At 40.4% G+C, this 16,737-nt stretch overlaps 3 protein-coding genes across 7 annotated transcripts; 2 read left to right on the top strand and 1 right to left on the bottom strand.

The window, feature by feature from the left end:
* The first annotated feature begins 2,080 nt into the window (after positions 1-2,080).
* On the top strand, positions 2,081-3,855 carry edf1 (endothelial differentiation-related factor 1). Of its 3 annotated transcripts, none has more exons than XM_030791288.1 (5): positions 2,081-2,281; positions 2,747-2,798; positions 2,909-3,069; positions 3,187-3,280; positions 3,421-3,855. In XM_030791288.1, exons 1-5 carry the CDS (start codon positions 2,207-2,209, stop codon positions 3,480-3,482), a joined length of 444 nt encoding a protein of 147 aa, XP_030647148.1. In that variant the 5' UTR covers positions 2,081-2,206; the 3' UTR covers positions 3,483-3,855. The 3 variants fall into 3 exon arrangements, with proteins under 3 accessions (XP_030647148.1, XP_030647149.1, XP_030647150.1); XM_030791289.1 differs by having other exon boundaries at positions 2,909-3,015; XM_030791290.1 differs by having other exon boundaries at positions 2,909-3,006.
* A 798-nt stretch (positions 3,856-4,653) lies between these two features.
* Positions 4,654-4,908, top strand: brd3os (BRD3 opposite strand). Its single transcript, XM_030791780.1, has one exon. It carries the CDS (start codon positions 4,654-4,656, stop codon positions 4,906-4,908), a length of 255 nt encoding a protein of 84 aa, XP_030647640.1.
* A 3,732-nt stretch (positions 4,909-8,640) lies between these two features.
* Positions 8,641-16,568, bottom strand: brd3b (bromodomain containing 3b). 3 transcript variants are annotated; one of them, XM_030791287.1, is made up of 11 exons: positions 16,322-16,568; positions 15,784-15,921; positions 15,398-15,542; positions 15,115-15,293; positions 14,459-14,827; positions 13,984-14,112; positions 13,265-13,468; positions 12,691-12,759; positions 11,541-11,773; positions 10,657-10,946; positions 8,641-8,775 (listed from the first exon to the last, which is right to left on the bottom strand). In XM_030791287.1, exons 1-11 carry the CDS (start codon positions 16,520-16,522, stop codon positions 8,657-8,659), a joined length of 2,076 nt encoding a protein of 691 aa, XP_030647147.1. In that variant the 5' UTR covers positions 16,523-16,568; the 3' UTR covers positions 8,641-8,656. The 3 variants fall into 3 exon arrangements, with proteins under 3 accessions (XP_030647147.1, XP_030647145.1, XP_030647146.1); XM_030791285.1 differs by lacking the exon at positions 12,691-12,759 and adding an exon at positions 9,698-9,823 and having other exon boundaries at positions 8,657-8,775; positions 13,280-13,468; positions 14,459-14,853; positions 15,111-15,293; XM_030791286.1 differs by lacking the exon at positions 12,691-12,759 and having other exon boundaries at positions 8,657-8,775; positions 13,280-13,468; positions 16,322-16,522.
* Between the last annotated feature and the right edge of the window lie 169 nt (positions 16,569-16,737).

Below are 16,737 nucleotides of genomic sequence, written 5' to 3' on the forward strand. Positions count from 1 at the left end.
CATTTTCATCTGAAATTTTATCCTCCTCTACATGCATTGATTTTAATCATTATTGTCGTGGCATTCAACTGAAGTCTGAGCAACGTGCTCTGTGCAGTAAGATCTCTTTCTCTCTCTTTTTTATTTTGATCCATCCCCGAATATTGGCATTTATGTAATACAGGAAATCTATGCAGAACATTGATATTGTTTCATTTAGATATTATAACTACTTTTTTTTTTTTTAAATAGACTATTACAATTTTCAAGACCATTGTTTAGTGTGCCAAGTCTCAGGTATCTTTGCCATTTTGGGTATTTTCTTGTACTTTCTCAGTGCACTGTTGGATGTTACTGGATGTGTAATCTTTAGGGAGGGTTCTTTTTTTGGAGGCTCTGAGAGTCTTTTTTGACTTTCTGAAGGTCTGAGAGAATTCAAGGATATTTCTCATGTTCTGTAGAGTACATATTTTTATAGAACAGTTTGGATGGGAATTCCAAATTAAAGTACTGTCCCATATTACCAGAGTTTTGTGTTCCATGAAGCACTGAATCATTAATCTAATTACACGAAACCGCTTGTTGCTCCAGTTACTGGCTAAAATACACCACGAGCCATAAATCCACCAACAATTTCCCACATGACTCCGCAGAGCTTCATATAAACATGTTTCTGAATATGTTTTTCTTCATTTTCAAATTATGGAATGCTTATGGAGCACTTTGTTCATTCAGTATAAAAAAGGGAAACAGGGTGTAAAATATCATTGCGAGCATTTGTTTTTCGAGAATGATGTGAATTTATCACATTATTTAATTTTATCTGCCTTTTCTTCCCTTTGTATGAGGTTGAGCACAGATGCTTGACTGCAGTATCTGTTATACTGACACCTTTGTCAAATTTGCGACTGAAGGTTTAAGTCGGTTAAAATGATAAGCTGGACATGGTAAATTGATATAAGATGAAAATGGAAATGTTGTGGCTAATTTTTAAATAGAGGCATGATTTTGTTCTGTCAAATAAAGAAAATGAACATCCTCACTTTTGTTCTTTATGACTGCATGCACAGCAAATCTGCTCAACACTGTTTGAAACCATTCATATGACCGATTACATCACATGGAATACGAATTACTCTGCATATTGCTGTATATTAATGATTTACTCTTGGTGCTTTGATTTCCCAAATAATCTGATGGAAATATTTGTATATTCTTTTGAATGTCTCTCTCCTAATATTTTCAGTAATGATAGTATTTATGTGATAAAACTGAAATTAGAAATTGTGTTTCAAGCCTGGCACAAATAATTTAGGGAGAAAGGAAGAAACCTGACATTTCACAATACTATATATTCTAGATCTAACTTGATTTTAGTTCCCCGTTTCGTCACTATTGCAAAACAACCATCAAATCTAATGACCGTTCCTGACGGGACATTTCTTCTCAGTCGTATGAAGCCCAACTTCGTAACACAAAATATCCCCAGGTCCATGTCCTAGTACCGTACTTTATCATGCCTGGCTGCACCCTTGAGAGGTATCTGGCTTCTGTCTCTAAAACCCAGTTACTATTTAAGTGGTCGTTGAGCAGTTAAGCAGCTGTCAGTATCTGTCTCTCGTCCCCCTTTCTGCCAGCTTCAAAATGGTGATCAGGTAACTGGGCTGAGGCAGGGTCCTGACTCAGCACGCTATTAATAGACCTGGGAGTCAAGAAATGAACCTACATCCCAAGTGGTGCAAGCACACGTCGCACACACCAAAACATGCCTGCCTTTTTCCAGAGCAGATCTCGTTTTTCGTTCAAGATAAAGTTGACCTTGTATATTATTTTGCGTTTAAAGTTGAAAGCCATACATAAACGAGATAGCTACGTTTGTGTGACAGGAACAGCAAAAGAGCTTTGCAGACCTAATTTTGTTCACTTAAATCGATTTCATGTGTTTCAGCGTTTACTAATTACAGCACAATATAAATAACAATTGATCTCCCCCTGTCTGTAATTTGGTGACAACGTTGAATCAGACGATACGCGATGACGTACAATCGAACGTAAGCGGCGTCATACTTACGCTTCCGCATCTGTCAACGTGCGGTGTGAAACCAATCCGAAGTTTTCGACTGCACGACGTGGTGCTCAACAACAGTAATCCTGCCAGCAAATATATCCAGTGTTCTGCTTGCGACACATCTACACCTCTATTATTAGTGTTCAACATCTTGAAAAAATGGCAGAGAGTGATTGGGATACAGTTACTGTGCTGAGGAAGAAGGGATCCGCAGCACAATCAAAGTCAAAACAGGTAGCTGGCTAGCTAACAAGTCAGCACCCTCCTCCATAGTTGATTTAGCTAGCTAGCTAACTTTGGTGAATTTCGGCACTGTTTCTGATTTTAGTCTCTTAATGATTTAAATTCGTCATTGGTAACACATGTTAGCTGTAACAGACGTTATTCGTTTGACTTTAAAAGGACGTGTATTAGACCTGAGTACTACCAGATAACATCCATATGGAACTCCTGATTTTGTTTTGCTTATTAGCCATGATTCGACGTCTCATAACTGTTTCGTTAGCTGGTTGACCCTTATCATTGAGTCAGCCTCGTTCCTTTGCTCTGTATTATTGCATCATGACTCCGGTGGCACTCTTTTATACTTGAATAACGATTTAAAGTCAGGAGTATTGCATATTGTTGGAGCGAATTCTTGTGTAGTAACGGTTGAGAGTGGAACTTTTGGATATGGACTAACCAGTTATAAATTTTCAGGCTGTGGTTGCTGCACAGAGACGCGGAGAAGACGTAGAAACGTCAAAGAAGTGTACGTAAGTTCTCTGTCATCCGAATTTGTTTCCTTAGTCAATTGCTCATTTTTAATTTCCAAAATGAGTCGGTTTAACTGGAATTGAATTTGTGCGTATGACACCGTAGGGGCTGCCGGACAAAACAAGCAGCATCTCGTGACTAAGAACACAGCCAAGTTGGATCGCGAGACAGAAGAGCTGCATCACAACCGAGTCCCTCTGGAGGTGGGGAAAGTCATCCAGCAAGGCCGCCAGGACAAAGGGCTTACTCAGAAGGATCTGGCAACCGTGAGTAGTGTTTTTAACGTGCTTTTGTGAAGATGCTTTGGATATTAGTCTCTTGATTATTATATCGAATGTAAGAATGTAGTTTGCATCGATGCTTTGTTATTCTTTTCGTTTCAGAAAATTAATGAGAAGCCACAAATCATTGCAGATTATGAAGCAGGAAGAGCTATCCCCAATAACCAGATAATGGGGAAAATTGAGAGAGCTATTGGTAAGATGGCAACAATTTCAATATCCTCATGTAGAACTGAACGTATAGTGTCGTGCAGTTTAAAGAATGAACACCCCCCCCCCCCCCCCCCCAAATTCATATACTAATACTTCTGACCATGAGTTAACATTTGTCTTTAGGTCTCAGATTGCGTGGAAAAGACATTGGGCAGCCTCTAGACGCAGGTCCAAAGAAGAAATGAAAGACAAATCCTCGAAGTCCTCCAATTACCCTAACATCATCTTTACTACATCACCAATGTGTTTGATATGCTAGCACTTGAAGCAAATCTTAGCTGACTACTGTTGCTATGAGTAATGTGATTAATTTTTAATCAATGGACCATACAGCTCTTCTTTTACTGCATGACGGAAGTATATCTCATTTATAAATTCATTTTTGAGGTATTGCTCAATAAATATGCTGCATTGGGTTTGAAATTTGTGCTGCAATTGTAAAGGTTGGGGTCAAATTGGGCTGAACTTGCTTTTTTCAGCAAGGTTATTTCCCTCCCTTCCCAAGAAGACACGTCTGGGATATTGCATAATTTAACTTTTTTAAATTTTTATTCTTGAAATAAAAAAAAAAAAAAAAGCTTTTTAATATTTGGGTATTATTTCGTTTGTGTGTAGGAAGCACCCGTTCTGTAGGCTGCTGTCAACTACTGTTCAAGAAATTTTCTAGAAATGTTCGAGGTGTACATGTCTTAACATAATAATTATATTATAAACTCAAATGCATTGTTAAAGAATCCATCCAAAACAGATATAGTTTAAAAGAAACACTAAATTATGAAGTAACTCCACACGTTTCTGTAGGCAACGAGTAACTCACACAAGTTCTTTTGGTAAGGTAATGGGAACTACATAATTTGTGTCTCGCATTTCTGGTCGGAGATATGTGCGAACGGACACTGTTGCTACAGGCAGCAGAAGGACGTTATCAACGACAATGCTACTGTGTAACGCATGGCTGGTTGATCACTGAAATGGCTCTGGTAGACCTATGCAATTAACAGCACACGATCGATTCGTCGAGGACTCGGACAAAACAAAAGCATCTGTATTTTTGACTCTACTGGAACGGTTATTTTGGATTTGAATGTGCACTGCAATCTGAATTTAGACCGCATCGATTTTCGTTTCACAAAGAATGTTGCTTTATAGCAGAACTGAGGTAAAAAGATTACTAATAAGAGTGGCATCAAAGATATAATTGTTATGTCGGAAGAAATTCGTGTTCTTCCATCCATCTTCATGACTTGGCAGACGCGTTCGTCAGCACCTTTTTCCTGCCGAATTAAACCAGGAAAAAGACCTGCCTATCTGTGGAATTCAGGCACAAGACTGTCGCTGCTGTCTCATACTTGAACAATGACTGACAGATATCCTTTAGCCGAGAAAGCCCTGTCGGAGAGCTATGCTCGGTTAAGGTACAAAGACACATCTCTGCTCATTTGGCAGCAACAGCAGCTGGAGCTGGAAAAGGCACCTCCGACCAACTATCTGAGTCGAAGCCAAAGTACGTGGTACAGCCAATACGGCAACCAGGCCGTAGTGGTACGCGACAAAACAAAACTTGGAAGCACATCCAGTGCTGGACAGTCCAAAATTTGTCTGATTATGTAACGGTATTACAGATCATTTATGGCAGATAATCCTCTTTGCGAACATGGCCATCCACCGTAGCGTTGTAGTGCTGAATCATATGCGCAAACTTGGTACTTGTAACTTGCAGTTTCTGAAATTTGTTTAAAGTATTAGTCTGATACATCTGTATTTTTTTTTACACTACAGTGTGTTACAGATTTCTTAAGGTGCAAATATCTCTGACGGTATTACTTGATACACGTTATTTATGAGGGAAACTGTTGTTGTTCACTGCTGAAAGGGGGACAACGGTCATTTAAGTTTTATTTTTGTCTTTCATATTATTATCATCACTTAATAAATTACAGGGGGGTGGGGCTTCCTGTATGTGTAACACTGCAAAGGAATGGCTTTTAAAAACCTGTATATATTCAGTTTAGCGGATTATTTTTTTCTCGTGGTTCTGTAAGAGAGACAGTGTTTACGATACATAAAGCTAAAAATACCTCATTTTATAGGGAATCGGAATCTGTCTATAAATGTTACACATCTATATATACATATTTTACCTTTATCTCAGTAAAAAGTTACTTCACATAAAACCACAAAAACGCTACAATAAACATATCTAATCACTGACGAGACGGTATAGTGGATTTTTTGTGGTTTATTTATGAAAACAAAAGGGGCACAGAGTCCAAATTTTCAGATTAGCTTATACATCAGATAGTATCTTGTAAGTTTGTCTCATGATTCATTAATTGACATCCTACTCTTTTACTTGTTGCACTCGTCATGTAGAGAGTTACTAATCTCAGATGTACTCGAAAGACTGACATTTACATGTTATAAACAGCTCAAAAAGTTTAAGAAAGATACTGGAAATTGGCATGCAAATACACAAAGGATTTTTTTCTTTTCATCATAAAAAATAACTAAAATATTTAGACCCAAGACAAGAGTTAACTAATAAGCTGTGAATATACATTTATATTTGTATATATATTTATGTCCCAGTCTCTCAACATTGCTGACATCACGCAGGAAAAAAAACAAACAAAACAAAAACAAACCAAAAAAAAAACCCCAAAAACAAACCAAAGAAAAAAAAAAAAAAAAAAAAAACTCAATTTTTATTATTGTGAGTAGACACTGCTTCAAAGATGAGAATGTACAAAGACGGTTCTTGGGCGGGGCAGGGAGTCTGATCAGTAATCTTTTTCACAGGATCTCTAATCTAAGACATGGTTGATCATGGCTTCGTACAGAATGACAGAGCGTAATGTAATGTAGTCCAGTGGTTAGGATAAAGGAAGGACCCACAAAACACAACACACAACACCCCCCCCCCCTCCCCCCATCATTCTGCACTAGAGGAAGACTAGATTTAGTCACTTTACAGATAAACACAATCGTTTCAAATTGTGTTCCGATGCTTTCTGAACATTTTAAATACGAGAAAGAGAAAAGAAAACAGAAAGAGAGCGAACAAGAGAGAGAGAGAAAAAATTACATAATGTATTTCTGGTTAAGTTACAATTATTTATATGACCAATGTCAATTATTTTAGAGGGTGAACATTTTGATGTGCCGATTCAAATTAAGGCAAAAAAAAAGGAGAACAAATTTCATTAACATACTGGGGGTACAAAGTGTCTAAAATCTACACAATGTAATGACTGGGAAAAAGAAAAAAAAAAAAAAAGACCTCTATACATTCATCTGCTACAAAGATTATCAGTCACTGTCCATGTCAATTAAACCAGGCTGGAGACAAACAAAGAAATGATTTCAGCTACAAGAGTTTTTTTGTCTTTCTGAAGTGTTTGGAGTACCAGAGCTTTCGACATAGTTTTGAGAAAAAATAAAAAAAGGAGAAAAAAAGAGAAGAAAAGAAAAAAAATCACGGTAATAGAGAAAAAAAATAGATTAGTCATAATACTGTGGGCTAAAGGTTTCTATTTTTAAATAACAATAATGTTTTTTCCCCCCCTCATCTTTTCTTCATAGTTAACCATAAGCACTGCTGCAGAAGTGTTTACAAGAGAAGGTATCGTTCATTACCAGTTGTAATGTGGAAGATTCTGCTCTTGCTTGGCAGATTTTCTGCGTTACTATCAACCTAATTAAAGACTATACACTTGATCTAACTTTCTCGAGAGGAAAATCAACACGCGGCCTGTTCCCATGAGGCCGTGTTTACCAGCCAGTACAATTTTTGTCACTTCGGATCGCTGAAATATTGCGGAGAGAGCTGCTTTCCAATTGTCCTTGTGTTATAAATAACGTGTTTTGAGTCAAAAGAAATCTCCTTGATTGTCCCATAACTGGGCTGGGTGTGAGGGATTCAAAGAGAAGGGATTAATAAAAAAAAAAAAGGAAGAAAGAAAGAAAAAAAGGGGGAAGATATAACATGAAAAAGAAAACCCGGGCACTAAAATGCCGCTAGTATATTTATCGAGATAAGTATTACAAAACAAAATCCAAATAACCAAATATAAAAACAAAACCACGGTATATGGGTGATATACTTTTCAAAGAAAGAGGAAAAAAAAAAAATATCTGAACAAAATTATACATCAAATACTGACAAATGAGAAAAAAAAAAAAAAAAAAAGCACCAGGAGAAATGTGGAGCAGTTTTGAGAGTTTAAAATCACAAATACAGTGTTTTTGTTTTTTTTGTTTTTTTGGCTTTTTTTTTTAAGAGCCAAACAAAGTTCTTTCTGTATCTCAAACAACACGCTTAAAAATAACAAAAAAACCAAGCGCAGGCGGAGCCGCGACCATGAAGACACCCAATCATTTCTGGGTTTTTTTTTTTTTTGCCGTACCGCACAGAAAATTTGCCAGTCTGTGTGTTCGTTAGCCAAAATTCTGCGAGGTATTTCGTTTTTCTTAGCCTTTCTCCTTTCTCAAGAGTTGAAACAGCTGGTAAATAGTACGTTTTCTGTTTTGACTCAATCTGTGACTTTAAAGTGTAAAATAAATTACTTTCACTGAAACAATGGTGCTGAAAAACAAAAACATCATTATTACAGTAAATATGAAAATTACTGTAAAAATATCACTAAAAGGAAAAAAAAAAAAAACATACTTGGAATGTGAAATGAATATCAGACTAAGGTGAGACAACTGCATCCGAACGAGAAACGTGGATAATTTGTTTCTGCATTGAATGGGATCCAAAGAACATATCCTTTTAATAACAACCAATCAAATCAGTCTCTTGGCTCCATGGACTAATGTTATGTTTTTGTTTTCCCCCCAAAAAATTAAAACCCAATCAAAAAGCAGCAACCTAAAAGAAGAAAAAACAGAACAAACAAACAGAACCCAAGAAACAAGAACATCTGACATACATGACTGTTCTCATCTGCACAACTGACATCATAATTAAAAAATAATAAAAAAAAAAAAGATTTTTTTTTTCTGGTGATACCAGGCATATCCCTTTGAGGGCCAGCAAAATAAACCCCAACACCGCTCCTCCGTTGTCCTTTTTTTTTCTCTTTTCTTTTTTATTCGTTTGAGCCAAGGGGATTCTACACGCGTTTCGTTAAAATATCTTCTCGTCGCCACTGCGCTTCTATTCTTACGAAACCGCTCTTCGGAGAGACGCTATCACGAGGGCACACGCTACTCGTTAAAAAAAAACAAAACAAACAAAACAAAACAAAAATAATAATAATAATAATAATAATAATAATAATAAAACCAAAAAAAGAAGGAGATTAAGTAATGAGAGGCTCAGTGTGTCACTCTCTTGTTTTTGTTTGTTTTCTGTTCAATCAGAGTCGCTGCTATCTGAGCTGGACCCACTGGAACTGCTGCTGCCGGAGTCGGAGGAGCTGCTGCTGCCACTCAGACGGGAAGGCCCGCCCCCTTGCGCAGACCCCGCCTTCTCTGCTGGGTAAAAACGAAAAGAGATACATGGGATGAACGGTCCAAACTCTGACACAAAATCATTGTTTTAACTGGTCCGTACATCATTCAGATCGGCATAACAACTGTGCTGTTTTTTTTTTTGTTTTTTTGGTAATCAGGGTAAAATATTTCCTGCAAAAACAACATCAAACTGAATATAACAACTGATCTGGAGGGAGAAAAAAACCCAAAACAAAACACCTTTGCAAGCAACTTCATTCCTTTGCCCCTGAACCACTGCAGTGGTTGTGTTTTGATGAGACAGATTACATGCAGAGAGAGCGAAAGCAGTGAACAAGAAGAGAGGAGAGAAGTGTGCTTCCCCCACCCCCCCACCCACAAAGCCTCAGACAGATCAAATGTTACACGAGGAGAGAGAGAGAGAGAGAGAGAGAGAGAGAGAGAGAGAATGAGAGAGAGAGAGAGAGAGAGAGAGAGAGAGGAAGACAAAAATGATCAACCCAAGTTATTTTCATCCTTAATACCCTCTAATCTTCATTCACTTTTAAACTGCGCTACACTCAACTGTTCTTCCCTCGTCTTACTGAAAAATGAAAAGCCGCAGTAGCTCGGATATCTTTCAGTTTGAGAGATTATATATTAATTTCCGTTTACTAAAAAGACATCTGCAGGTCAAACAGGACCGAAAATGAGCAGACTAGAGAAAAGCAACCCCTGCATTAAATTTTGGGGAAGGGGGGAGGGGGCATATGTTGAGTTATAGGTGTTTAGGGAAGAGGTCATAAATAGCCACTGATACAGATACAATAAACTCAAAAGTCAAAGACAACTTCATCCTCTCCTACTTCCTGTCATCCTAAATCTGTCTGACAATCCTCCCTTGACAAAGCCTGCCTGGCCACCCGACCGGACAATGTCTGCACACCCGACACGCAGATACCTTTTTTGGGCGGTTTCTTGTTGTTGTTGAGTTGTCCGCTCACGTCCTGTAGCCTTTTTTCTAACTCTTTCTTCTTTTCCTGAACCAGTTCCTCTTTAGACTTGGTACTCTTTTTCCCAGTGCTCGCTGCAGGAGACACCACACAGCGGAGGGGAGGGGGGGGGGGCGGTAAGTCAAGAAGTTTGAAACCCGCCGCCGTGGCAACAAGCAGCAAAAAAAAAAAAAAAAAAAAAAAAAAAGTAAAAACTCTAGTGTCCAATGTTGTTCATTCTATGAGTGTGACTAGGTCTAAACATGGACACAGTCAGTTTTAAGTCTCAAGTCTCTGCACTATCAATATATTAGATACACACACACACACACACACACATGTGGGGGGGAAAAAAACAAACCTCTGGGTGGTTGGGTGATTGTTGCTAAGTTATTTCATCAGAGGAACTGGACGTATTCTACTCCTTGAGACTTAAGACTTAAGACTCATTGAGTCTTGGTCACACTATTTAACCAGAAGGCAAGACGCCACTAGACTAAAGGTCGCGCTGACTTTATCAACACTGAATTTCGTGTTTAATGGATTATTCTGGATTGGATTATGACTCTCAGTCGATGCAGTTTTCTATGATCTAACCATTTTCTACGATCTAAAAAGGTTTTCGGAAGGGATACATTTCTCTGCGAGACTAAGTGAAAAGAAAGACAGCACATTAAAAGATATGCCACCAAAAAGACATGCAGAGAGGAGGAGAAGTGATTAATCTGAACTGAAGACAGGAAATAACGGCCCAATTAAGCTTTGTAGCCTTTCCCAGCGTGGTCAGCCAAAAGAAACCTTAATTTGTTTGCAGCGCGCAGATTAATGACGAGAGGAAAACGGAGAGGCAACATCTCCTACAGCATAAGAGCAAACCCCCCCCCCCCCAAATAAAAAACAGAAGACACAACAGAAGTTTACAACTTACGTAACGGTTTACGCTGCTTCTTCTGTAAACAGGACTTGACGTATCGCTCGAGCTCGCGTAGGGTGGACGGCTTGAGCGTCTCAAAGTCTATCTCGATCTCGTCGGGGTTGGAGTCGCGTAAGGAGGGCTCGCGGGATTGGATGATGTGGACGACGCGCCCCAGCTTCTCGCCCGGCAGCCGGTTGATGTCGAGGCTAAGCTGCCGTTTCTCGTCGTACGACATGGGGAGGGCCTCCTCTTCGTCCGACTCGTAGTTTGCGCCTCCGGCTTTGGCCCCCTTCTTCGGTTGCCTGCGGGGGGGGGGGGATTTGAACGTTTTTTCACGTAAACGCCATCTCGACAGAACGACAGAGAGAAACAAGCTAACAGAACGCTATTAGCCGATAAATTTGGAGGGCCGTGTTTTCTACTCCTGGCATTAGTCACAAAGACATGGGCGTGTCAGCCCTCATTTTAAAGCCTCCCCGTTACTGCTCTAAAATCGATTCAAAGCAAAGAAACAAAGGAAAACGAGAGATAGAGGAAAAAATATCATTCCCAAACCTACATATTTGTACCAAACCTACGTATTATGCGTATAAATACAATTTGCTGATATCTTTAAAATTTCTGAAATACCGTTTACACTACAGCACAAAAGTCAAACATTATGGACACGAGTATGGTTTTATTTAATGTCTTAAGCGTTCCCATTCTTTGTTTTTAACATCAGCAGGTTGTTAAACGAGCTAATAAATATATAATAAATACATAATAATAGTTCACCTATTCACATCCACTTTTATCTGTAGATCATGCCTTTTCTCATTTGTTAAAAAGAAAGTCCGCGGCAAAAACAGTGTAGCGGTGTTGAAGGCATCGTACCCGTGGCAGGAGGACAGTACCTGGTAGTGGATGTGCTGTTGGGTTTCCGCGCCGTGGTCTTTTTCTGCTGAGCCTGTTTGTTCTGTTGAGACGACTTGGCTTTCTTGTCTTCCTCCGCTTTAACCTTCCCCTTGTCTTTGTCCTTCTCTTTCTCTTTCTTCTTCTTCTCTTTTTCTTTCTTTTCTTTCTTCTTCTTTGGTTTGCTCACCGGCCCCTGTGACAGAGCAGCTAGCTGTTCGTGAACAGCCTTCAGCTATGGAGGAACGTATAGGAAGAGGATCAGCTAAACTCAGCTCATCCTGACTGCGATCACAGATTTACGCTTATCACTGATACAGCTGAGAAAGGCTACTTTCGCTCTCTCTCTCTTTTTTTTTTAATTTCACTGTCATTTTGAACTTCATTCATTTTCACTGCTTCCAAAGCATCAACAATTTGCAAGTATTTTTCATCTTCCCGATCATTTATAGCCAAAAGCATAACTCAGGTATATAGGGGGTCAAACTGACCATAATCTTTTGCCCAGATTCAGAAAGAGAAATTTGTTTCCATCAGTCAAGGAAGAAACAAATGATTGTTTTGTGTTGACATGCTTATGGCTCAGAAAAGATCACATTTACCAGACACTCCCATTTTTGCTTTTGATACAGACATGATCATTGGTATATGCCAAGTGCATTAACTGAGACAATGTCACCTTCATCTTACCAACTGAAATACAGGACTTAACCAGCAACTTTATCAGAAACTGATGACCCACCCCATAAAAAAAAAAAAAAGACTACAGTGATTTCAAAACATTGAAACCCACCACCCTGAAAAAAAACCCCAAAATAAAACAAAACAAAAAAAGCTAGTATTGCAGAGAAGATTAATCACAACCGGCAAAGGCATTCAATTTTCATTCAAATGATCTTAGAGAAAACAAACAAACAAACAAATAAACAAACGGGGAAGAAGCAGGAGAACTAGCCAAGTAATTTAAAAAAAAAAAAAAAGCAAGCAAACTTAAGGGGGGGGTCTGCCCAGCTCCGTCAACCAAAAAAAAAAAAAAAAAAAAGATTTTAACCCTCTACCGCTCACTCAACAGGTTGCTATGACAACGAGGAGTTAGTGAAGAGGGGTGGGGTGGGTGTGAGGTGGGGGTTTGGGAATAAAGAGGTCAATCACCTGAAAACGTTTGGCACACCCGTTTTTTTCCCCCGCCCTGTTACCATTGGGGTGCTCCACAGAGAATTGCTGGTAAAAAAGCCAAAGTGAAATCAGGGGACAAAAATAGTCATGACGCCAAAAACAAAAAAAAAAAAAAAAAAATTATATGAAACGTTAGACTGCTACAACAACAAAAACTACTTTTTTCTCTCTCTTTTTTTTTCTTCCTAGGTTAAATGATCAAGACAGCAACTTCAATATATGACTCTCATGACTAAAAGTCACTGATTAGGATGTTAGCTCCACATTTGAACTGCATGCAAGCTATATAACCAAGATACCAACACAGAGACGGTAGAGGGTTAACTTTTAGTTCTGGGCAATGGGGCAGGGATTGGAGCAGCTGCACACCAAGTCCGGAATGTGAAGACGTTCGAATTAATCTCTGACACAAGAATGGTTCAGATTATGGTGAGAGGTGGGGGGGGGGGGTGGATGTGGGTCGGGTTTTGGTGGGTGGATGGGTCTGGGGCCTCTGCATGTCCCTCCACCCTTGGTGTGGATCTTGGTCCTGATTGGTTGTGAAACCCACCTGCTTCGCACCCACCTGTTCCTGGAGCTCGGCCAGCCGCGTGGCTCTTTCCTCCTCCGAGTCGGAGCTGGAGCTGGAGGAGTCAGCGCTGCTCTCGCTACTGCCCGTGCTCTTGCTCACCACTGCCGTGGCGTTCAGCGCGTTGGGCGAAGACGGCTCCGTCGGCTCGTCGGGCATCTTGGCGAAACGCATCTCGAAGACGTCCTGATGAAGAGAGCGGGGAAAAAAAAAAAAAGACAGAGATGATGACTCAGATGTTTTAGCACAGGGGCCTAGCCAACCCTCTTTGGACAAAGGTTAGCCAATCGGTTTCTTTTCATCCTCGTTTGTATTTTTTTTTTCCACCAATGCTTTTAACCGTGCAATTTTGTTTCAACTGAACTTTCCAACCGACCCTTAATCATAAAAACAGGTTGAGTTAGGAAATGACTAAGAGAAATAAGAAAAAGCATTCGTTTTGAGAATGGCTTTCCAGGGAAGAGGATGGAAACCACTTTGATTCAGCATTGAGGTTACTCAATGTATACACAAACTGGGGCTTACAAAAATATTTGTCAGGTGACAGGACAACTAAAAACAGCTTAAAGGAATGTGGTTTTTTTTTTTTGAGTCTCATGGAAATGCCCTTCTATACGTTAGTGGAAAAACCACAAGATTTAAACTCCAATGAAAACCGAAAAGAACGTGACTCAAATGTGGCCCAAGGACGCAAACTGTACCTGAAGTTTCCGCGCCATGGCAACAACCTCGTGATCAGGCGGGTTGTACTTGTAACAATTTGAGAACATTAATCGAACGTCGGCCGCGAAACTTTGGGCATCCTGGTACTCTCGACTGTCCATCTTTTTCTGAAATATTAAGGTCGACGTGTCAGGCAAATCACAGACAGTCTCTATAATATACACCTCTGTAAAGTAGGGGAGGGGAAAAAAGCATTGTAATTTCGTGTCATATTAAAAGTTACAAGAGATTAAGACTTAATTCAGTAAAGTACTCAAGCTTAAGCAGTAACAAGTCGACGTGATGGACTACCAAAGCTGTGAACTGAAACTAGAACAGCTTCACTGTGTCCAGGTACAGCATTATCTTGGAAATACAGATAACTTGTGCCAACACAACCCTCAAATTACTATGTGCCCATTCAAACTTTTCCAAACAAAGAATCTTTCTATTGTGTATTTATACTGATCATACTTTGACGGTGCTGAGGTCCATGGGTTGTTTGATAATCTCGTGGTAGTCATGGAGCTCAAGAGCTTCTGCGTCTACGGGCTTGTAGAAGGGCCATGCGTAGGCTGCGTGTTTCTTCGACAGCATCTCCTTCAGGATGGTGTCGCAGTATTTGAGATGATCCGTCAGTTTGCCCTTCTTGCCGGCGTGCTGCGTCACCTCTCCGTCCTCCAGGTCTTTTTTGGGCGGCTTGATGGGACGCCCCGTGCTCTCCCGCCGTGAGATCACCTTGGCGTGTTTGGAGTCCATCATCGCCGGCGATTCGCTGCGGCTGGCCGTTATAGCACAGGTCGTGGGCGTGGTCGTGTCGGCTTTCCGTTTCACCCCTTTCTTCTGTAAAGACGACCCAGTCGGAGGGAAAAAAAAAAAAAGAAACAGAAGAAAAAAAGAGAAACCTTAGCGTGGTTTTAGACCAATCTATCCCAAGTGACCACAGTAGCACGACAACAAACGATGTTAAAACAGCGAACACAAGAAAAAACCCACAGAATACACGAACTGCATTCACCAACTACACAGACGTATGGACAAATGCGTAAACATACGACGACCTATCGGGTCTTCACGCAGTCTTGACGCGGATACAGAGCGCGGGGCTGTACCGTACGTGAAGAACTTACTTTGACAACTGGCTGTGCGCTGGGGAGCATGGGCGTGGCAGGAGGCACAGCTTGGACGTTGGAGGTGATGGTTGGCACAGGCGTGGCTGCTATGACCGGGGTCTGAGGCAGCTGCGGAGGAGAGCTCGGACATGACGACGACGGGGAGGCGGCGGACAGGGCCGTCGACTGCTGGCTTTCTGTTTTTGAGGAGTTTTGAGAGGGTGTTATGAGCGCGAGATGTTTGCGTGAAGGAAACATTGACATCGTCCCCAGGTTCTGAGAGTGCGTTCCATGACATTACCTGAGCCGGGGGTCGCTCCGGGTTTACGGCCTTTGCCTTTCGGGGGAGGAGGTAACAGCTCGACCTCCTCCTGTGGCATCTGCGCCACTTTTTGGAGAAAAATCTTTTCCAGAGCTTGAGCCATAAGAACAATGTCATCTGTTGGCTATAAAAAAAACAAAACGAAAACAAAATAACTAAATATATTTGAAAACACACACACACATAAACAGGGGTGCAGTGGGCATCTCTCCATTTTAGCAAAAAATTAGTATGCGACAGGGGAATTAAAAATTCTGCATATAAATTAATTGCAAATTACCTTCTGGAAACTTTCAGATACAATATTAATTTAGGCATTGAAAGCTGATTCAGGAGACCACAACTGCTCTCAGATCAGTTTTTACCTTATTATAGATGTAACAGTTGGTGAACATAGTGTTGAAATCCTGCATGCATTCACCCGCAGTCCAGTAGTAGTTATTCTCAAGACGCTTCTTTATTGTTCCCATATCCATTGGGTTCTTAATGACCTTATGATAGTCCTACAGAGATAAAAGTATAACCACATTTAACCTCTTTCGCATAAAAAAACCCCAAAACATACAAACAAAAAAGCCAGACAGAAACTAAGAAAAGAACAACTGGATATGTTTCAAACTTGTCAGTCAAATCCCACTCATCAGCAAATGACAGAGATAATCATTTTTTTTTTGTCTGAATAAAAGTGGTCTATCAGCTTTTGGGACAGTAAATACTGGTGTAAACCTCACATACACAACACAAAAACGCGCAATGTGATTGGTCTAGAGGGCTCACATTGTACTGTCTATTACAGGAAGTGTCCATCAACCTCAGCAGGAGCTAACAGAAAGGGCTGGGGACTAAAATCACCATATTTCCCATCAGCCAGAGTGAAAATCCATATGATGCAACTGTTCTCACCGGTAGATTTAATTTGATGACATCTACAGGTTGGTAGAACGGCCATGCAAACTGATGTCTCCACAAAGTCTTCACCACTACGTTCTGCATGTACTGGAGCTGGTTGGTTTTCCGACCGGGTTTGCTGGCATTCATGACCTCAGGTGGAGGTGGGTTCACCAAAGGTGGGGGTGCTTGGGCGGGTGAGGTGACGGTCGACATACTGGCCAGTGAAGGGGTGCAGGAGTCCTTCAGATCCGACAACTTTGACGTCTATGCGTCTTTTATTTCAATGGATTTTATGTTCCTCTTTCTTCTCCTTAAGCCCTCCCTGACGCACACATCCCATCTCAGGACCTGAGTGTCAGCACTCTGCAAATCAAACGGAAAAGAAACAAATCAAAACAGCTTAACAAAAGCTCCAATCAAAATAGGGG

Source organism: Chanos chanos, chromosome 14 (genome assembly GCF_902362185.1).
Source record: "Chanos chanos chromosome 14, fChaCha1.1, whole genome shotgun sequence".
NCBI classification, from domain to species: domain Eukaryota; kingdom Metazoa; phylum Chordata; class Actinopteri; order Gonorynchiformes; family Chanidae; genus Chanos; species Chanos chanos.